The sequence below is a fragment of the Panulirus ornatus genome, chromosome 26, assembly GCF_036320965.1.
Source record: "Panulirus ornatus isolate Po-2019 chromosome 26, ASM3632096v1, whole genome shotgun sequence".
Classification (NCBI taxonomy): domain Eukaryota; kingdom Metazoa; phylum Arthropoda; class Malacostraca; order Decapoda; family Palinuridae; genus Panulirus; species Panulirus ornatus.
The window spans coordinates 4,765,397-4,789,113 of NC_092249.1; the positions used below are offsets into that span (position 1 = coordinate 4,765,397).

General features: G+C 48.6%; 1 protein-coding gene across 4 annotated transcripts in view; it reads right to left on the minus strand.

Moving 5' to 3' along the window:
• LOC139757414 (uncharacterized) overlaps window positions 1-23,717 on the minus strand; it is a 584,870-nt gene that overhangs the window by 448,998 nt on the left and 112,155 nt on the right. For 3 of the 4 annotated variants that reach the window (XM_071677894.1, XM_071677895.1, XM_071677891.1), the window contains exon 2: window positions 18,327-18,368. The exons of the other annotated variant lie outside the window; for it this stretch is intronic. In XM_071677894.1, coding sequence (XP_071533995.1) covers window positions 18,327-18,368 — 42 coding nt within the window. The remainder of the gene's footprint in view (window positions 1-18,326; window positions 18,369-23,717) is intronic. 4 annotated transcript variants of the gene reach the window in all.

Below are 23,717 nucleotides of genomic sequence, written 5' to 3' on the forward strand. Positions count from 1 at the left end.
AAGAACAATTGATACCTTTTTTATTTCCAAAGACGTGAGGGGCAAGAAGGAGGAGGAAGAAGGCGGCAGAGAGGGGACGAGGGAGGGGTGGCTGAAGAGGGGGATGGCAGAATGATATGGGAATAGGAAGGAGTGGTGATAGACGATGGGGAGGAGGAGGAGGGACGGTGCTAAAGGATGGGGAGGAGGAGGAGGGAAGGTGCTGGATGATGGGGAGGAGGAGGAGGAGGAGGGAAGGTGCTAGAGGATGGGGAGGAGGAGGAGGGAAGGTGCTGGACGATGAGGAGGAGGAGGAGGAGGGAAGGTGCTAGAGGATGGGGAGGAGGAGGAGGAGGGAAGGTGCTGGATGATGGGGAGGAGGAGATGGAGGAGGAGGGAAGGTGCTGGACGAAGGGGAGGAGGAGGAGGGAAGGTGCTAGAGGATGAGGAGGATAAGGGAAGTGCTAGAGGATGGATAGAAGGAGGAGAAGGAGGAGGAGAAGGAGGAGAAGGAGGAGGAGGAGGAGAAGGACATATACCAGATGATGGGACGAGACGACCAGGTGCCACACACAGGCGAGGAGAAGGGAGGGAGTGTGAGAGAACACACGAGGAGGTGAGATCACACTCCTGTCGCGTCCTCACCGACACCTCACCTCACCTGGCGTCAATCAGTTGCAACGCCCCCGCCGTGTTTACCATCTCTTCGCCCAGGTATTGGCCGGGGTTTGCTGAGCACTCCAGGTCCCCCTTGGTGCAGGAGGAGCCGGAACACGTGTCTCCCTCTCCACTCGCTGAGGGGCGAGGGAGGAGATGCGTGTTGTCTGTTTGAGGCGCCAGAGCTGCTGTGTGGGTCGGCCGTTCACGGGTGTCGCTGGAAAGACGAGGTGGACGAAGTGTGTGTGTGTGTGTGTGTGTGTGGGGTTGTAGGGTGGCGTGGTTAGTTGTGGTGGGTGGGTTGTGACTGCGTCGATGCGTGGTTGTAGTTACGTGTTGTTATGTGAATGATGAGGCGTGGTTGTGGCCTCTGAGGTTCGGAAATGGTCGCCTGTGAGTCAAATGATGTGGTTGTAGAAGATGTGGTTGTAGATGGTGTGGTTGTAGATGGTGTGGTTGTAGATGGTGTAGTTGTAGATGGTGTGGTTGTAGATGATGTGGTTGTAGATGGTGTGGTTGTAGATGGTGTGGTTGTAGATGGTGTGGTTGTAGATGGTGTGGTTGTAGATGGTGTGGTTGCAGGTGGCGTGGACATTTGTTTGACCCCACGTAGGTGCTGGCTACGTAGATGTGTGGTTGTACTTTATTGTTGCTAAGTGGCTGACACGGTACGGCTGTGGTCTGCGTGTGTCACACAATGATCATCTGTGAGTCAAATGGCCCGATGGCTTTAAATACAGATGTGTGGTTGAGGCTACAGTCTGCAACCTGGCTATAGATGTGAGGGGGACCCTTTTTTGTTTTTCCGTGTGGCATGGGAAACCATACATCCTCGTCCTATGGAACGCTAATTTGTGAGGCAGAGACAGCAAGTGTGGCTGTGGAGGGGGTAGGTTTGCAAATCAAAGTCTGAATTAATCATTTCGTGTGTAACATCACAGACGATTTTACTTTCACCACATGTGTCTGGCCTGCCATCTACCCTTCCCTGTCTCTCAAGTCTTACCTGGAATCGCTTCACACACGAATGGAGAGACATGAATATATACTTTCTATTCTAATCTATATTTAAGCTATCACTGTCCATAGAAATACGTGTTGATATGGCAATAAAGAAAGCAAAATACACTACTTTAACTCGGCGTTACAGGTATATTGATGGATATATTGAGCAGTGTTTCGTTTATGTATTACTGACGGGATGTATATAATGATATACTGAAATATGTTATAGAAATGACATGTATTTTGAAACACCTCCTTCAGGTCTTTTAAAAAAAATAAATATTAAAAGATGGATATACTTCAGTCATACCCTACCCCGTTTTCTGTTATTTGACACAAGTGGTATTTCACTTTAAGTACAAATGTTTATGGTTATATAACGATATATGAACATGATACAGAATCGACGAATGTCTCTCGAAGGAAAGTAAAATGACCTTTCAATATCAGATATAGAAATATTTCAGCCATACCCACGACCCGTTTTCTTATCACAATGCCTTACATCCTTAGCATGACCAAGATGAACAAGTCCCGTTTTCTTCTAACCACGCTGCACTCCGTTCTCGAAGTGTTCTTAAGACGCAACCCCGACACCACAGCCCTCTCTCTCTCTCTCTCTCTCTCTCTCTCTCTCGATGCAATTTGTGGCATAGCGTTGCGACGACACAAGGGGCGTCAGGTTTATTTAAAAACGACAGAACATCCTACGTTCGTTGGAAGTCTGCGTTCGCCATTACTACCCCATCATCACCCCCCCATCTAACAACCTCCCACGCTTGTAAGGTCAAGAAGATAACACACCCCCATTTCCTCCCCCATCCACCTCGCCAAGACACCATTACGTAAGAGGCTCCACAAACTTTGAGGTATACAATAGTTTTTGGGAAGGAGGCCCCTTGTAGCTCTCTGTGGCATCTACTTTGTGGCATCTACTTTGTGGCATCTACTTTGTGGCATCTACTTTGTGGCATCTACTTTCTTAATGAAGGAAGATGACCGAAACCAATGAAGGGTTTCCACACAAATCCAGAACCTTGTTACGTCATCTGAATCGTGACGACACATCCGGAACAGAAGACGCGCTGGAGCGGAAGTAACCCGCACCTCGACCCGTCGAATACGATGGTACGACAATGAAGCACACGTCTGGGTAGGACCCCCACAGCACACGTGGGTACGACTGTAAAAACACACGTCGTCCGACTCTAGAGCACACGTCATACGACCTTAGAGCACATGTGGGTACGACTGTAAAAACACACGTCGTCCGACTCTAGAGCACACGTCATACGACCTTAGAGCACACGTGGGTACGACTGTAGAAACACACGTCGTCCGACTCTAGAGCACACGTCGTACGACCCTAGAGCACACGTGGGTACGACCCCTGAGCACGACGATACGACCTTAGAGCACACGTGGGTACGACTGTAGAAACACACGTCGTCCGACTCTAGAGCACACGTCGCACGACCCTAGAGCACACGTGGGTACGACCCCTGAGCACGACGATACGACCCTAGAGCACACGTGGGTACGACCCCTGAGCAAGACGTTACGACCCTAGAGCACACGTGGGTACGACCCCCTGAGCACGACGATACGACCCTAGAGCACACGTAGGTACGACCCCTGAGCACGACGTTACGACCCTTGACTGCTGATGACCTGGGTTTTCACCTCGACTCAAAACTGGCCTCACATTAGACGCTCCTGACCCCACAAAATGTCGGGGACACTTGCAATCTCCCATTACCCATCAACTCTGTCCACTCGCATTTGCTCTATATAGCGAAACGCTCGACGAATTTCTACCATTTATATTTTTTTCGTATTAAAGACGAACAACGCTTAGTGGGCTCCACAGGTCTTCCTATTCTCGCGCAGGTCATGCGTAGGCGACAGCGCCCTTAGAGTTCAATCACCACCAGACCCGCGAACCAACAAGACTGCGACGCATCGCGATCTCCCGCCACAAAGCCTCTATCAGTATCAAACACGTCCAGATGCCTTTCCTTTAATTCCTACAGAGAGAGCGCCCCTCGCGCGCGTGGATGGTGGTGGCTTTGGAAAACCTCCTTGGCTGGGGTGTGAGGGGAGAGGACCCCACCTCACTTCCTCTGGATGGGGTGCGAGGAGGAAACCCACTCGCCCACCCCCTGAAACCCACTCGCCCACCCCCTGAAACCCACTCGCCCACCCCCTGAAACCCACTCGTCCCTCCCTCACTCCCCTGGAACAATCACTCTCCCCAGATACACCGGATCAAGACAGCTTATTCTGGATCTGTTGACAAACTCAATGACGCGACCCGCTGATTGGTCACGACGGGCTCCCGAGGCCCGGAGGGCGCTCCTGATTGGTTGGAATACTTTCTGTGAGTCTTGTGTTCGTCCAAGTGAATCATCATACAAAGGGGAGGAATTTTACGTTACATTACTCGTCTAGTAAAGGATTTATACACCTCAGAATATTCCTGGAAATGCTGCTCAACGCGTTCTGAAGCCAAGATCCTCGTGTGTGTGTGTGTGTGTGTGTGTACATCTTATACACATTCTGCTGTGTATATTTCCTGAATGCTTATTATATAAGAGTTGACAAGGGGTGTGATGCGCCCCCAAGTGTGTCCGTGTTTGTACATCTTATACACATTCTGTGATGTATATTCTACTATGATGTGTATATTTCCTGAATGTTTATTAAATAAAAATTGACAGGGGTGTGATGCTCCCCCATGTCTGTGTGTGTGTGTGTGTACATCTTATACACATTCTGCGATGTATATTTTGCTTAAGATTTGTACATTTCCTGAATGTTTATTCCATAAAAATTGACAGGGGGGGTGATGCTCCCACCCCCAGGTGTGGATCACAGAAGTATCTTTATCCACGCGCTTTCGAAAGCATGGTAGGTGGAAGACTTCCACTTCGGGAAAGTCCACTTAGGCCACAGTAACTGTGGATGGCTGATGGTCTTTGGCCTCAGCCACTGAGGAAGGCCGATGGTCTTTGGCCTCAGCGACTGTGGAAGGCCGATGGTCTTAGGCCTCAGGTAACTGTGAAAGACAGAGGGTCTTAAGCCACAGCGACTGTGGAAGACCCGAGGGGGTCTCTGGCCTCAGCAACTGAGGAAGGCAGAAGCCACCTAGCGTTAGGTAAGTATGCCTGGGTAAGGGGAAGACAGAAGCCACCTAGCGTTAGATAAGTATGCCTGGGTAAGGGGAAGACAGAAGCCACCTAGCGTTAGGTAAGTATGCCTGGGTAAGGGGAAGACAGAAGCCACCTAGCGTTAGATAAGTATGCCTGGGTAAGGGGAAGACAGAAGCCACCTAGCGTTAGGTAAGTATGCCTGGGTAAGGGGAAGACAGAAGCCACCTAGCGTTAGGTAAGTATGCCTGGGTAAGGGGAAGACAGAAGCCACCTAGCGTTAGGTAAGTATGCTTGGGTAAGGGGAAGACAGAAGCCACCTAGCGTTAGGTAAGTATGCCTGGGTAAGGGGAAGACAGAAGCCACCTAGCGTTAGGTAAGTATGCCTGGGTAAGGGGAAGACAGAAGCCACCTAGCGTTAGATAAGTATGCCTGGGTAAGGGGAAGACAGAAGCCACCTAGCGTTAGGTAAGTATGCCTGGGTAAGGGGAAGACAGAAGCCACCTAGCGTTAGGTAAGTATGCCTGGGTAAGGGGAAGACAGAAGCCACCTAGCGTTAGATAAGTATGCCTGGGTAAGGGGAAGACAGAAGCCACCTAGCGTTAGGTAAGTATGCCTGGGTAAGGGGAAGACAGAAGCCACCTAGCGTTAGGTAAGTATGCTTGGGTAAGGGGAAGACAGAAGCCACCTAGCGTTAGGTAAGTATGCTTGGGTAAGGGGAAGACAGAAGCCACCTAGCGTTAGGTAAGTATGCCTGGGTAAGGGGAAGACAGAAGCCACCTAGCGTTAGGTAAGTATGCCTGGGTAAGGGGAAGACAGAAGCCACCTAGCGTTAGGTAAGTATGCCTGGGTAAGGGGAAGACAGAAGCCACCTAGCGTTAGGTAAGTATGCCTGGGTAAGGGGAAGACAGAAGCCACCTAGCGTTAGGTAAGTATGCCTGGGTAAGGGGAAGACAGAAGCCACCTAGCGTTAGGTAAGTATGCTTGGGTAAGGGGAAGACAGAAGCCACCTAGCGTTAGGTAAGTATGCCTGGGTAAGGGGAAGACAGAAGCCACCTAGCGTTAGGTAAGTATGCCTGGGTAAGGGGAAGACAGAAGCCACCTAGCGTTAGATAAGTATGCCTGGGTAAGGGGAAGACAGAAGCCACCTAGCGTTAGGTAAGTATGCCTGGGTAAGGGGAAGACAGAAGCCACCTAGCGTTAGATAAGTATGCCTGGGTAAGGGGAAGACAGAAGCCACCTAGCGTTAGGTAAGTATGCCTGGGTAAGGGGAAGACAGAAGCCACCTAGCGTTAGATAAGTATGCCTGGGTAAGGGGAAGACAGAAGCCACCTAGCGTTAGGTAAGTATGCTTGGGTAAGGGGAAGACAGAAGCCACCTAGCGTTAGGTAAGTATGCTTGGGTAAGGGGAAGACAGAAGCCACCTAGCGTTAGATAAGTATGCCTGGGTAAGGGGAAGACAGAAGCCACCTAGCGTTAGGTAAGTATGCCTGGGTAAGGGGAAGACAGAAGCCACCTAGCGTTAGGTAAGTATGCTTGGGTAAGGGGAAGACAGAAGCCACCTAGCGTTAGGTAAGTATGCTTGGGTAAGGGGAAGACAGAAGCCACCTAGCGTTAGGTAAGTATGCCTGGGTAAGGGGAAGACAGAAGCCACCTAGCGTTAGATAAGTATGCCTGGGTAAGGGGAAGACAGAAGCCACCTAGCGTTAGGTAAGTATGCTTGGGTAAGGGGAAGACAGAAGCCACCTAGCGTTAGGTAAGTATGCCTGGGTAAGGGGAAGACAGAAGCCACCTAGCGTTAGATAAGTATGCCTGGGTAAGGGGAAGACAGAAGCCACCTAGCGTTAGGTAAGTATGCCTGGGTAAGGGGAAGACAGAAGCCACCTAGCGTTAGGTAAGTATGCTTGGGTAAGGGGAAGACAGAAGCCACCTAGCGTTAGGTAAGTATGCTTGGGTAAGGGGAAGACAGAAGCCACCTAGCGTTAGGTAAGTATGCCTGGGTAAGGGGAAGACAGAAGCCACCCAGCGTTAGATAAGTATGCCTGGGTAAGGGGAAGACAGAAGCCACCTAGCGTTAGGTAAGTATGCTTGGGTAAGGGGAAGACAGAAGCCACCTAGCGTTAGGTAAGTATGCCTGGGTAAGGGGAAGACAGAAGCCACCTAGCGTTAGGTAAGTATGCTTGGGTAAGGGGAAGACAGAAGCCACCTAGCGTTAGGTAAGTATGTTTGGGTAAGGGGAAGACAGAAGCCACCTAGCGTTAGGTAAGTATGCTTGGATAAGGGGAAGACAGAAGCCACCTAGCGTTAGGTAAGTATGCCTTGGGTAAGGGGAAGACAGAAGCCACCTAGCGTTAGATAAGTATGCTTGGGTAAGGGGGAAGACAGCCACCTCCCCTCATAACACAACTGTTCTCCGCACCTTCAGTCCTAAGTCAACAACACGTCGCCTCGAACCCCACCCTGGGAGGTGACCTACCTACCCCTCGACTCCAGGAAGATAAGGATAACACAGCAGAGAGCCGCCACGCACGTAGGGATGGGAAGAGACAGATAAAGCATAAAGACTCATGAGTAAGAGAGAAGAGAGAAAAGAGAGAGAGAGAGCAAGCAAGCTGATGAGTGGAAACACAGACGAGCCTGTGGTGGTGGAGGAGTCCAAGGGAACGGAACACCTGCAAGAGAAACGAATTTTCTTGCCACCATAGTGGTTTTCTGGCCGAGGAAATGTAAATAAGGAACATAAAGCAGCAGTAGAGGGAGGGAGGGAAAGGGAGGGAGGGAAAGGGAGGGAGGGAGAGAAGGGCCTCTGGGCAGGTAGACCCAACAACAGCTCCCCTGGCACACACACACACACACACACACAGTCCCTCCCTCCCCTTCTCCCAACCTCCCTCCCTCCCTACCAATACCTTAACCTCATACATATTGAACAGTACAGCCTGGCCTTCATCCTTCAGGAACCCTCCCTTATTTCCTTCATTCTTAAGACCTTTCCTTTCTTTTTTTTTTTTCATCTTCTCTCCAGCACGAAGGTACGACCTTTGAGTACGACGGCACGACCTTTAACTACGACGATAGGACCCTTGGGCACGACGGTACTGCTTTTGAGTACAACGGTACGACCATGGAGTACGAAAGTAAGACCTTTGAGCACGAAGGTACGACCCTTGAGCACGAGGGTACGACCTTTGAGCACGAAGGTACGACCCTTGAACACGAGCTACGACCTTTGAACACGAAGGTACGACCCTTGAGCACGAGGGTACGACCTTTGAGCACGATGGTACGACCCTTGAACACGAGCTTCGACCTTTGAGCACGAAGGTACGACCCGTAGGCATAAAAACCCAGCGGCTTTCCCCCTGCTCTTAGTCGAAAATAATTTCAACAACCGTAACACCAGAAACTACCTAATATATATATACGTTTGGATCCCTTCACTTGACTTATACACAACATGCGCTCATAACTATATAAATTCTACTGGAAAGTAAGCACTGGAAGATGTCCAAATCAAGCATGGCCTTGTGTCTCCCAGTCTTCTGGCCTTCATCTTCCTCACACAGCTGTCAGACATGCCACTCCAAATTTATACGTCAGTGACATGGGGGACGGAGGGGGAGGTCGGGAGTCGGTCTCCCCCAGGATGACATGTCAATTTATACATCAGGGGGGAAGGGGGCGGCAAAGGGGGGGGGGTCTCCCGTCGGTCTCCGGATGGCGTGTGGGTTAACCCCTATTTACCGCGGCGAAAATATAATTTTTTCCGGCGGAGTCGAATGTCTTCCACAGTCCCACTGTCTTCCTCTTCCTTCTTCTGCCTCCTGTTCCTCCTGGGTGAAGCGGAGGCTGAAGCTGTCCCACTGTCTTCCCTCTTCCTTTCTTCGTCTCTTCCCTCCTATTCCTCCTGGTTGAAGTGGAGGCTGGTAGCTGTGGTCTACTGTCTTCCTCTTCCTTCCTTCGTCTCTTCCCTCCTGTTCCTCCTGGTTGAAGTGGAGGCTGGAAGCTGTGGTCTACTGTCTTCCTTTCTTTCTCGTCTCTTCCCTCCTGTTCCTCCTGGTTGAAGTGGAGGCTGCAAGCTGTGGTCTACTGTCTTCCTTTCTTCACCTCTTCCCTCCTGTTCCTCCTGGTTGAAGTGGAGGCTGGAAGCTGTGGTCTACTGTCTTCCTTTCTTCACCTCTTCCCTCGTGTTCCTCCTAGTTGAAGTGGAGGCTGGAAGCAGTGGAGGCTGGAAGCAGTGGTCCACAGAACACTGCAACACTTAAGAGTCAACACGAACTCAAAAGACAAATACTCATTATCGTGTACTTGGTTACCTCGGGCAAGCCGCCTCCGCCACAGCTGAGGGAACTTGGCTTTCCCTGTCACGTTTACTCACGGTTCTCAAAAGCAGAAAAGAAAGAAAATATCTGGTTGAGGCGGCAAAGGAGACTGGCGAAGTATGCGGAATGTTTCTGTGTTCCGCTGTAGTCCACAGGCATCTCTCTCTATTACATCATGCTGACGGTAAGGGGGAGGAATGGAACAGATTCCCGCTGGAACAAACCAAGGTTGCCTCTGAGATACGTCTGAGACATCCCGCTGGAATGAACCACAGTATCTCTGAGATATCCCGGCTGGAACGAAGCACGGTTGCCTCTTTGAGATATCCCCGCTGGAACGGACCGTGCTTCCCTCTGAGATATCCCTACTGGAACGGACCACAGCGCTCCTTCAGTGCCACAACTGACACCTCCGTCTGTGCCACAGATGACACCCAATTCTGTGCCACAGACGCCAGCCAGAGTCTGTATATCATGGGACAAAGGAGGGAGGGAGGGCGTGTCTTGCTCCGAGGCTGGTGTGTCTGCTGCCATCAAAGGAACATCCCTAAAGCCGCCCAGACTCCTGGTGCGGGAGATGTAACGCGAGACCTCCTGAGGATGCATGAGGTGTGGCGAGAGAGAGAGAGAGAGAGAGAGAGAGAGAGAGAGAGAGAGAGAGAGAGAGAGAGAGAGAGAGAGAGAGAGAGAGAGAGAGAGAGAGAGAGAGAGAGAGAGAGAGAGAGAGATTTGGGGGCACGAAGCGCTTCACACACACTCTCTCTACGGGGCGTTTGCCCCAACATCACCCAATCTCCCCCCTGAAAAAAAAACAAAAACAAAAAAATAAACATTCCATCCGCATCCGATCCACGCGTCTCTCATCCACAACCAAACCCAACGCGCGTCCGTCCAACCACACTTGGACGTACCAACAACTCCCAAAACCCCGCTGCCAAATGACATGCCAGCGTGCAGCCACAACCTCCACCCTACTCCCTACCCCAAACTTCCAACACACCCCGGGGAAATCTGTCGATGAACCAGGCCGGATATCAGTGCACCCCACTTCCCCCCTCATTCATACACAGGACTCCCCGCCCACTGAGGGTAAGTTAACCCCACATACATAAAAGCTGTGGCGCGCATACTGAGGGCCCAGTGCACGCGCTGGATGGCCACGGTACGTGCTTGCGAAGTGCATACAGCACGGGGAACTCGTTACAAGCACATGATAACCATTATACGTGCCTGGAAGGTACATGGAGCACATCATTGGCTGCGAGGACACAACAACCGTTTTACATGCTTGGTTAAGTACGCACAGTACAGAATTCTTTTACATGCTTGGTTAAGTACGCACTGTACAGAATTCTTGCACTGTACAGAATTCTTTTACATGCTTGGTTAAGTACGCACTGTACAGAATTCTTTTACAAGTGTAAAATAAGTTGTTTCGCATGCCTGGTAAGTACACACAGAGTACAGACTTTGTTACAAGTATACATTACCCGTTCAATGTGCTTGGGAGAGTACATACAGTACAGATTTTGTTAAGTACAAAACAGGCAACGTAAGTACATGGGAAGGATTACATGCAATAAAGAATAATATAATATCTGACCAACATAAGAATGAGTGACACCCGATCTGGCAGAGACCGACTTCTCTGCGGCAAAGGACTGAAACCATCCCTGGCTGTGACTGAAACCACCCTGGCTGTGACTGAAACCACCCCGGCTGTGACTGAAACCACCCTGGTTATGACTGAAACCACCCCGGCTGTGACTGAAACCACCCCGGCTGTGACTGAAACCACCCTGGCTGTGACTGAAACCACCCTGGCTGTGGCTGAAACCACCCTGGCTGTGACTGAAACCACCCTGGCTGTGACTGAAACAACCCTGGCTGTGACTGAAACCACCCTGGCTATGACTGAAAACCACCCTGGCTATGACTGAAACCACCCTGGCTGTGACTGAAACCACTCTGGCAAAGGACTTGAAATCTGCTCCCGTGGTGGATGAAACCGCCCAGCCAGCGACTAGAAACCAACCTGGTCGTGGTTGAAACCACCTTGGTAAGAACTGGTACCCACGCCTACCAGTGGCTGACATCTTACTTAGAACTGACTGAAACCGTATGAAACCACGTTATCTACCCCCAGGGTTACAAACCGGCCCCACGCCCCCCTGTGATGTTCTCCACGTCTCCTCGGGGAGGGGGGCGCCCAAACCCGCCCTTGCAGTGGGTATTTCAGCTGTCAATCTAGCGACCCAGGAATTGAGTTACGGGACCAATGATTGCATCCCCAAATGGCTCACCTTCTCCTCCTTCTCCTCCCAAACCCCCTCCCCCAGAAATTATTAACTCCGTATGAGTAAAATCCTCAATAAAAAAATAAAAAGAAAATAAGATACATCGCAATTTTCGCAAGGCAGCGTTCAATAAATATATATATATATGTAAACAATCGTTTAAATTTGACTATTCAATGGTAAAAGACGAATTACTTTACGATGATTACAGATAATAATTAACATAATCAGAGAGACGAAGTTGATCATCGATATATCTCTCGTTAATGACAGCGTGGTATAAATGCGAGCATATCCCATGCGAAATATACTATAATGCGAGTATATCCCATGCGAAATACACTATAATGCGAGTATATCCCATGCGAAATATACTATAATGCGAGTATATCCCATGCGAAATATACTATAATGCGAGTATATCCCATGCGAAATATACTATAATGCGAGTATATCCCATGCGAAATACACTATAATGCGAGTATATCCAATGCGAAATACACTATAATGCGAGTATATCCCATGCGAAATATACTATAATGCGAGTATATCCCATGCGAAATATACTATAATGCGAGTATATCCAATGCGAAATACACTATAATCAGTTAGGGAATCCAAGATGTTATTACCTGATGCTAATGTAGAATTTCTCTCCCTCCTAGAACCAAGTGGAAGGGGTAAACAACCCCTTACCGAAAAATGAATAAATAAATAAATAAACGCGCTAATGCTACACAGAAATAAACAAACATGGTAAATAGTTAACTCCCCCCAACATATACGCTTCATTGATCATAAAAATGGTACTGAAGTCTTAAATTTTTTCCCTATATCAACCTCTTCCATCAGTCTTCACTGGGTATTTCCCTCTTTCCTATGTTTATTTTCAAGTTGTATATATATATATATATATATATATATATATATATATATATATATATATATATATATATATATATACATGAACAAGAAAAGGCCGTTAATTTGACTACCTAAATCTCAAGGACTTTCATCCACGTCCGAAAATAATTATGATCAAATGTGAGACTTAAAATTTCATCTTACCTTAATCCCTAAAATTTTTAGGGTACGATTCAATCTGTATCCCTACGTATGGAGATTACAATCAGCAACGTCCCTAAATTCTAAGATGGGATCTAATGCGATCCCTAAATTTGGGGAAACATATTCAACACAACGAGACCCTTAAATTTGGGGGAATATCATACAATACGTCCCTAAATTTAAGGGCTAAACCTAATCTCAGTCCCTAAAACAAGGGACACACACAGTACGATCATGTTTCTAAAGTACTTTAAATTTAGTACTTGACCTCACTTCAAAAAAAAAAAAAGGTGGGGAGTGCTTCCAAAATACTAAAACCTTAATGGCAGTTTGCGCTCAGCCAGTAATGGGCCTCAGACGTCATTATACAATTAAACTGTGAGGACACGCAAGTTAATCGGACGGTAATTAATTTGCTGATGCAGTTAAGAGCAATTCATCCGCGCGTTTAAAACCCGCTCCGGGCTGACGGACGGGGTTGGCTACATGGTAGTGCGGGAAGGGAGGGAAATGTGGAAGACTGACAAGAGTCGAAGAACAGCACAACGTACGATCCGACGTAGATACAACAATTGAGGAAGATCGAGTTCAAAGACGGGTGCATGTGGCTGTTGCCAGCGACAGGGGTCGTTACGAAGTCGGGTTCCATCCAGCGACCGCAAGGGGCCACATACGAGGTCGCGGAGGGTCATCGCAAGGTTAAACTGGTGGTCGCGGTCGCCAAGCAAGGGTTCCACCAACCACAGGGTCGTGGTGGAGGGAGGGAGGGTGGGAAAGTGAGGGAGGGAGGGAAAGTGAGGTGAGGGACGACAGCACAAGTTGCCCCCGTGCACAGAAGTTGGTGGCCGGAGCAGAGGCGTGGGCCTAATGAACCAACTCCTGCTGGTGGTGGCGCTAGACTTAAACCAGGACAGCTGAGGCGAGGCAGATAGATAGATATATAGATAGATAGATAGACAGATGTATGTCTACTGACTGTTGTATTTCTGTCTTGTGTCTATCCTGATGATGTGATTATGACACGAAAGTGCACCTGGGAACTTATCGTGTTTTATTTTATGAGGATTGTGAGGTTAGCATCCGGTCTGCAGGAGGGAGTCGGGGTATTATGATGATGATGAAGTCGGTGTCATGACGCCATGTTCCTGGGCAAAAGGGGCATCGACTCCGTTAATCTCTCTCTCTCTCTCTCTCTCTCTCTCTCTCTCTCTCTCTCTCTCTCTCTCTCTCTCTCTCTCTCTCTCTCTCCAAAGCGGCGAGGTATGCACCCTCATCTAACCACCACTTCACCGTCTCTACCTACAACTCCTCTTCCTCAAAATGAGGTGAAAAAAATAATGAGGGCCCCCTCCTCCTCCTCCCCCACATCATTCTTCTCCACCATCTACATCAAGTGTCCCGCTCTTCCCTAACCCTCTTCCGCCCTCAGCTCCCTCATTCCCCTCCACACCCGCCTCACCCCCACCTATCCACCCTCCCATCTAAGCTGGTGACATGACCTGACATGACCTGACATGACCTCTCTTGTCCTTCAGACCTCCGTCTCTACTCGTAAGCCTCCTGAGGAGGGAGAGGCCTTCAGCCTCCTCCAGCCGCGCCCCTCTCCTCTCTCTCTCTCTCTCTCTCTCTCCCTCCTGGCCTGAGACGACGACTCTCCCACTCTCAACTTAGCCAGACGTGAGACACGGCCTCCTCCCCCTTCAATACCACCTCATTCCGGCCAGCGCCTGGCTCTCAAACCCCCATCAGCCCCGACCACCTTCCCATCCCTTCCTATAGTGACTCTGAGCCTCGAGTTTCCCACCCGTCTATCCCATCACTCTCCTCTCCCTTGCCAAGGCGTATGGGACAGGCCCACCGTCTCTTCCACAACCGTCTACTAGCCCATTCCCCCCCCCCCACACTCCAACACGCATCGCGTGTGTCCAATCCCACATCTTCTCAACGTACTTCCTTCCCCATCATTTCCCTTTTCCCATCCTCACGCTTTACCTCAACACACACACACACACACACACACACACACCCACCCACCCACCCACACACACACACACACACCCACCCACCCACACACACACACACACACACACCCACCCACACACCCACACACACACCCACACACACACACACACACACACACAACAGGACCACTATGGATGAGGTATCACAAAAGGACCCAAAACAGCACTGGACCAAAAATATTCACCCACTGCCCTTCAGAGCAGCCAAGGCTGTGGGCAACTACGGGTCTCGCGCCCTCAAACGCACTTTGGTCTCCAAGACCGGAAAACCAGAGGTGGAACGAGGCTATTAGAGCCACGTTAGAGAGAGAGAGAGAGAGAGAGAGAGAGAGAGAGAGAGAGAGAGAGAGAGAGAGAGAGAGAGAGAGAGAGACGGACGAACCACATCATCATCTTCACACATTTCACACGTTTTGCTTTGGGATAAAATTCAGTATCTCGTTTGAGGACCTTTCCATCCCACCCTTCCCTCCCATTAACGCCATCATGGTAACTCCATCCTCATAACCACACAGGCTACTCCATCAAGCAGACTCCATCCTCATAACCACACAGGCTACTCCATCAAGCAGACTCCATCCTCATAACCACACAGGCTACTCCATCAAGCCGACTCCATCCCCATAACCACACAGGCTACTCCATCACGCTAACTCCATCCTGACGAGTTTACATTACGGAGCGTCCATCAACACAGCCTCTATACCCGACAGGTTTGCAAGACGCTAACGCGATACACCGCGCCGAAAAAAAAAATAAATAAATAAAAACGCACTAAAGGCTCGTGTGAAAAAGGGCCAAAACTCGTAAAGACGACCATTACCAAATCGACCGTAAAGACGCCTCCTCTTGAGGCACTATGTGTGGCCATTACAGTTAACGCGAGGTTCAACCAACAGTGTAAACATGGAATGGTTATTTCCTTTTTTCCCCCCACCTCCCAAATGCAAGGGCCGCAAGTCACTCCCGACAAAGGCCTTTTTCCCTCCCGCCCCTTTTCATCAAGGCAAAGGCCTTACTTAAGTGCTACGTGGAAAAAAAGGGGGGAAAAATAAGGACATCAATAAGAGGAAGGAAGTGGAAGGATAATGATACAAGACCTTTGATATAGGTGGATATATATGTATATATATGGAAATCCTCCCCTCTCGTTTTTCATTTTCCAAAAGAAGGAACAGAGAAGGGGGCCAAGTGAGGATGTTCCCTCAAAGGCTCAGTCCTCTGGTCTTAACGCTATCTCGCTAATGCGGGAAATAGCGAATAGTATAAAAAAAAAAAAAAAATATATATATATATATATATATATATATATATATATAAACATATAACAAAAGTCTCAGGACGTGAAGATGGAAGAGAAGACAGACGGAAAATAATATATGAGTTTTTTTGAAGGATGGGAAATACGTAAGACAAATGGGAATAAAGAGAAAGAGAAACGGAGAAAGGGGGAAATAATCTCAAGGTTTTGGAAGAAGTTGAAATACATAACAGATGGATAAAGATATACATAAATCAGAAGAGGATAAATGATCTAATAGTTCTGGAGGAAGTTCAATAGTCAGTTGTATATCAACTGACTGTTGAACTTCTTTCTTGTATCTCCCCTGATGATGTGATTATGACACGAAAGTGCACCTGGGAACTTATCGTGTTTCATTTCCCCGTGGAATACATCAGTGAGGGATAGAGGTATAAATAAGTGGGGAAAATATGAGGGAAAACAGCCTAAGAGTTGTGGTAAAAGTGGGGAAACCCGACCTTCTCAAAAATAGGTGCAGGGTATTCTGCTATTAAGAAAAGACTGGAGATGTTAAAAAAGAGTTTTGTTTGTTAAGACTGGAGATGTTACAAAGGAATTTGCCTGTCAGAGGAACATGAATGTGATGTTTGAGTACTGATGAGGCGTATGGTCTTAATCAATGGCGAGTACACCAGGTAGTGGGGAGAGAACTGGTCAGAACACACCAGGTAGTGGGGAGACAACTGGTCAGAATACACCAGGTAGTGGGGAGAACTGGGCAGAATACACCAGGTAGTGGGGAGAACTGGGCAGAATACACCAGGTAGTGGGGAGACAACTGGTCAGAATACACCAGGTAGTGGGGAGACAACTGGTCAGAATACACCAGGTAGTGGGGAGAACTGGGCAGAATACACCAGGTAGTGAGGAGAATTGGTCAGAATACACCAGGTAGTGGAGAGAACTGGTCAGAATACACCAGGTATTGGGGAGAAACTGTTCTGGGCCTCAGAGAAGAACAAGTCCAGCAGATGAACAGTCTGGGGAAGGGAAGAACAGAGGAGGAGAAGGATCAGGTAAGAAAAAGAGCAGAGAACGAAGGAAACGAGAGAGAGAGAGAGAGAGAGAGAGAGAGAGAGAGAGAGAGAGAGAGAGAGAGAGAGAGAGAGAGAGAGAACCACCTCATCATCTTTACACATTTCACACTAGTGTGCGAACCTGTTGTAACTGCAAATGGAAAACGCGAATTTATGCTCTCTCTCTCTCTCTCTCCCACACACACACACACCATCTGGAGAGAGAGAGAGAGAGAGAGAGAGAGAGAGAGAGAGAGAGAGAGAGAGAGAGAGAGAGAGAGAGAGAGAGAGAGAGAGAAAAAAAAAAAGAGAAAAAGAAAGAAAAAAGAAAAATCTTAACAGCATTCCTTATCTTGGGCAAAAATCATTTTTCCCAACACACACACACACACACACACACACACACACACACACACACACAAGCACAGACCTGAGCCAGACGCAGCCAAGCTTTCTCGTCCTTGGATGCAAGATCTCGACACCTTAATTTCCTTCGTGGGTTTGCTTTTTTCTTCGTGTCTTGTTCTTAAAAGGACGTCAGTGTTGTGGTGGGCGGCCGAAAGCACACCTCTGTCCCGTCAGGATGGCTGTCGTGTTCTCCAGTTCGTCGTTGATTTAATTTAACCCGTTTGGGCCCCATGGTGGTACGACGCCTTGAGCACGACGGTACGGCCCTTGAGCATGATGGTACGACCCTTGAGCACGATGGTACGACCTTTGAGCACGACGATACGACCCTTGAGCACGAAGGTACGGCCTTTAAGCACGACAGTACGGCCCTTGAGCACGACGGTAGGACCCTTGAGCACGACGATACGATCCTTGAGCACGACGATACGATCCTTGAGCACGACGGTACGATCCTTGAGCACGACCGACGGTACGACCCGTTAAGCACGACCCTCCGAACCGTCTCCAACTCCCGCAGTACATCCCTGCGTAAAACGACCCCCAATTATCGCACAGATAACACCCCTGCAACATACATATATATGCAACCAAAGAAAGCAACCTTATGGTCATTCCATGACATGAGAGGTCACTTGAGTATTTGACCTCGCTGCCTGAGAAGCCATATATATATATATATATATATATATATATATATATATATATATATATGTATTGGAAAGGACCACAATTTTGCGCGTGATCAAGATATCCCTATGAGTCCACGGGGGAAAATGAAACACGAAAAGTTCCCAAGTGCACTTTCGTGTAATAATCACATCATCAGGGGAGACACAAGAGAGAAATATAATAGTCAGTTGATATACATCGAAGAGACGAGGCTAGGACGCCATTTGGTAAACATGTTATATATATATATACGGCATGTTTTCAAAAAAAACCCTTGTGTACCTACATCAAAAATCTACTTTCCCATCCATGCGAGTCACCATCTACATCAAAAATCTACTTTACCATCCAAGCTAGCTGGTGTCTACTATATGAACCAGCTTGGCCATATAATGCTACCCACACACACATTGGACATGTACACAGTACCTTCCAGCAGAGTCTTCCTCTCCATGAACGTTCTGGTCACACCTGCGGGAGACACAGACCACAGTTAATTGGACCTTAAAAAAAAAAGAAAATGGGGTCTGGAGGGTGGCCATCAATAAAGGGGGAGGTAATACAAGAAAGTTTGAGATGGAGAGACGGGAGATCTGTTGGTGGGGGGGTCAATAGGTAGCCTTAAGGTCTGGGTTTGCATGGTCCTGTATTTGGCTGACGGACCATGAGAACTAAGGGGGGGGTAGTGAACCACCAGCATATAGCTCACTCATGCCCCCAAATGAACACGATGGTACGACCCAGAGCATGATGGCCCTGGCCTTCGTCCTGACCCTTACGGGGTCGTGTCGTCTGGAGTCGTACCATCGTCCTTAAGGGTCGCGGTGTCGTGCCCAAAGGTCGTGCGACGGTGCTCAAGGGTCGTACCGTCGTGCTCGAGGGTCGTACCGTCGTGCTCAAGGGTCGTACAGCCGTGCTCGAGGGTCGCATCGTTGTGCTCAAGGGTCGCACCGTCGTGTTCAAGGGTCGTATGTCCGTGCTCAAGAGTGATACAGTCGTGCTCAGGGGGTCGTACCGTCGTGCTCAAGGGTCGTACCGTCGTGCTCAAGGGTCGCCCCGTCGTGCTCAAGGGTCGTATGTCCGTGCTTAGGCGGTCGCACCGGCGTCCCACAGGGGTGGATAAACCCCTTCCCGCCGCTCCCACCACCTACCACCCACAACATGTCTTAATAAACCAAACGAAATCCCAGGCTTCCAGGCAACCCCCCCCCCCCCCACTGACACCATCAAACCCCAGGGGCCTGGTAACTGATCATGTCCAGACAGACCACACAGCCTCGAACACCCGTGTTCCCCCTTTTGCAGCCTCCACAGCACACCGTGTGACATCTGCCGTCATGACCACCTCTGGTCGTGCGTCCCGTACACGGAGGCCAGACCCGCAGCTCTTCCCTACACGTCCCTCCCGAAGACGAAGGACACTTTCCAGCACCGCTGTTCTACCTACTGCCTAAATCCTCTACTCTGGGCCAGGATAACACACAAGACATATCAACCACCACACGACCAGAGCCAGGCCTTGCTCCCTCACTCCCTCCCTACCCTACACCATCTAAAACTGACCGCCAATACCTTTGGCTGGCACGAGAGAGAGAGAGAGAGAGAGAGAGAGAGAGAGAGAGAGAGAGAGAGAGAGAGAGAGAGAGAGAGAGAGAGAGAGAGAGACGCGCGTCGACCCTAATCCAGCTTGACCTTGACCTCGGCCGTTACCATCACTCAACCTTCCCCCCCTTGAGGAAGTGGAGCCATCCCGTTGCCCAGGGAAGGAGAAACACAAGAAAACCCCGCAGCGTTTGTGGCCAGTGTTTATGTGTCCGCCATTTGCCTCAGTGCTCCTGAAAACGCAGCTGAGGGAAAGGGTGCGCGCACGTCTTTTCCTGCCACGGCAACGCCTCGGGAACATACAAGTTCACAAACAGGATTTTGCTTTATAAAGGTTCTCTATATACAGTATCCTCTGTACTAGAACATAATCTCTATATTCTCTTTACAGGTAATGCTATAATAGCTTTCTATATTACCCTCTATACTATAATATAAACTCTAGGCCCTAGTCACCAGTGAGGAGCCACATACTAGTCTCTCAAGCAACAGACAATACATATATACATACATATATAAATGCATATATATATATATATATATATATATATATATATATATATATATATATATATATATATATATATATATATATATATATATATATGTTTACCATATGGCGTCTTAGCTTCGTCTCTTTGATGTATATCAACTAACTTATATTTTTCTTGTGTCCCTTGATGATGCGATCATTACATGAAAGTGCACTTGGAAACTTTCGTGTTTCGTTTTCCCAGTGGACTCATAGGAAATAAAAAGTATACATATATATATATATATATATATATATATATATATATATATATATATATATATATATATATATATATATATATATAAGACTTAACCTTCGTAATCACCATGTTGAGGTCGCAAACCAACCAACCAACCAGCCAGTCGTACCCTAGTCCCCTCTAACCCTAACCCTACACCCATTCTCTCTCTCTCTCTCTTTCTCTCTCTCTCTCTCTCTCTCTCTCTCTCTCTCTCTCTCTCTCTCTCTCTCTCTCTCTCTCTCTCTCTCTCGACACACCTAATGACCCTCCAAGTATTCATATAAGTCCCCTCCACGTCCGCCCTCAACCTACTCCCTCGGTGAATGAGTTTCCAATCTCGCCCTACTCGACCTTATGACCTAATATCTTGGCAACCCAACCCCCATCTCCCAACCCTCTCGCCTATCCATCCTCGCCCATTACACCCGTCCACACACTTAACGCTTCACGAGACCCGGCTCCTCAAGCCTCGCTTGTGACCATCTATCATTTATCTCTCATAATGCCTCATTATTTTTTCCCTCCTCCTCCTCCTCTTCTTCTATCAGTTCTCGTAAGACACCAGGAGTGAGGGAATATAGTCCCACTGACCTCGTTGGCATCCTCGAACCCAGACACTTTCCAATCTACTTCCGTGTACCTTGTGAGGAACGAGCTTGGCAATGTAATTTACAGAATTATATGGATAGAATTATTTGAGGGTTGTAGGATGGAGGGAACAGAAGAGTATCAACACAGAGCGCAAGAAGAGCATATGTAGCTAACCTAGTTTACCCTAGGCCGTATTTTACGTTGGATAATCTAGTTTACCCTGGTCTGTACTCTACGTTGGATAATCTAGTTTACCCTGGTCTGTACTTTACGTTGGATAATCTAGTTTACCCTGGTCTGTACTTTACGTTGGATAATCTAGTTTACCCTGGTCTGTACTCTACGTTGGATAATCTAGTTTACCCTGGTCTGTACTCTACGTTGGATAATCGAGTTTACCCTGGTCTGTACTTTACGTTGGTTAATCTAGTTTACCCTGGTCTAGGGGTTTATCTAGCAGTATCTGTCATCATAAATACACTATCTCAAAGGACCTTCTGTATCAACGCTACAACGGACGGACTAATGAGAGTTCGACACTTGAGCCTCACTTTCCAAAACCGCTTCAAGAAATTCATCAACTGGTTCCTCCCTAAGGTCATTTTCGTTCCTAAATCATAACCCAAAAAAATTAAGCTCGAAAAACCACCTCCTGGGAGAAAGTCAAGTGACGCCACATCACACGATCAATATAAAAGGCTTTTACGACGTGAGGGAACTTCTGAGCGACGCTCCATGACTTTCCATGGCCCCAGGCTGTGGCAACGTTATGTGGCACGAGCGATTCAAAATGCCCAGCACCGCGGTGGTCCTCTCATGTATCCCCCTTACCCAGGTGACAAGGCGACGCCCTCGTGCTTCGAGGGTTCGGTCCTCCTCGCCTCGACCCTTCCCCCCCTTTGAAACCAACTGGAGGCCTCCTGATCCACGAAGCTGTTGCTAGACGAGAGAGAGAGAGAGAGAGAGAGAGAGAGAGAGAGAGAGAGAGAGAGAGAGAGAGAGAGAGAGAGAAAGTGGTGTGAACAATAATAAACTCACGTCTCTCTAGCTCAGATGAAAATATTCTCGAAATACAGAACACTGGCTTCGTTGATAAGAGCAATCACATATCAGCGTTCGATTATGTCTTGGACCGCAATCTGTGCGTAAACAATTGTGTCTTTGGCGTCAACACCATTTTGGTCATATGCGTTATCACTACCATTACATGGCGCGTATGTATTTTTGGGGATACGGTTCGTTTACGGGCGCGTATGTATATTTGGAGATACGGTGCGTCATTCTCAGCGCTGGCGTACGTACGAAAATATGGAGGGAGGTCTGTTGTCCCCCAGCGATGTCCATCGGTGTATTGATGGATAAGCGCCGGGCATCTAGGCCCAGGAGGGTGTGCAAAAGGTACATTTCCCATGGGTTAGGGGTTTGCTGGAGGAGAGGGAGGGTTAAGGGTGGGTTCGACTGGGGTTGCTGCGGGAGAGAGGAGGTTAGGGGATGGGGGTTTCGACTGTGGATCACCTGGATGTGTCTATGTTAACGATGAAACGAGCTCGTTCAATGGGGAGAAGGGAGGTGGTGGCTGTGCAAGGTAAGTGGTTTCCTTTGGGGGAGGGGGGGGATGTAGTTAGCAGGAGGTTGAATTGGCCCCCTTCTCTCTCTCTCTCTCTCTCTCTCTCTCTCTCTCTCTCTCTCTCTCTCTCTCTCTCTCTCTCTACCCCTTTTCCATGCCTTCGACGCTCCTCTTTAACAGTGCCCTCTTACCCTGCCCCCCCCTTTTCCCTTGCCCGCTTGGGGCTCATTGTGCCTACGGGGCCAACCCTAACCCTTCCCCCCCCCCTCTCTCTCTCTCTCTCTCTCTCTCTCTCTCTCTCTCTCTCTCTCTCTCTCTCTCTCTCTCTCACTTTCGACTCCGCCTCCGGGAAAGCGGTGGGGGAGGAGGGGGGGATGATGTGGGGATGATAGTGGCTGAGAGAGAGAGAGAGAGAGAGAGAGAGAGAGAGAGAGAGAGAGAGAGAGAGAGAGAGAGAGAGAGAGAGAGAGATATAAAGAAGAAAAAGAGGAGGGGGTCGTAGGCAGTGGGGAGACTCACGTAAAGAGGAACGTATAGGACTGGGGTGGCCAACCCCACTGGCTATGGGGATAGGTAGATGGGGATAGGGAGATGAGGATAGGGAGATGAGGATAGGCAGATGAGGATAGGCAGATGAGGATAGGCAGATGGGGATAGGCAGATGAGGATAGGCAGATGAGGATAGGCAGATGAGGATAGGCAGATGAGGATAGGTAGATAATGATAGGCAGATGAGGATAGGTAGATGAGGATAGGCAGATGAGGATAGGCAGATGAGGATAGGTAGATGAGGATAGGCAGATGAGGATAGGTAGATGAGGACAGGCAGAGTTGGTTAACAGATATAGTACAGTGCAGTAGGTACAGGAGGTAAGAGAAAACACGAAGTACAGAAGAAAGAGACAGACTTTAAGGAACCATATGTTACAGAAGGTCGATTTTGCTTTTATGTCGTCAAAACCTTTAAGTATCATTCATCTTTACGTCTTCTGTTCTTATGTCTCATTCATCTATACGTCTTCTCTTCTTAAGTCTCATTCATCTATACGTCTTCTTAAGTATCATTCGTCTATACGTCTTCTGTTCTTAAGTATCATTCGTCTATACGTTTTCTGTTAAGTATCATTCGTCTATACGTCTTCTGCTAGTGACTGAAACCACTGCCCTGGTGGTGACTGCCTTTCCAGCGACTGACACATCCCTGCCAGTGATAGAAACCGCTCTATACTGGACTGAAACCGGCCACACAGTGACTGAAACCACACTGCCGAGACTGGAAACCAT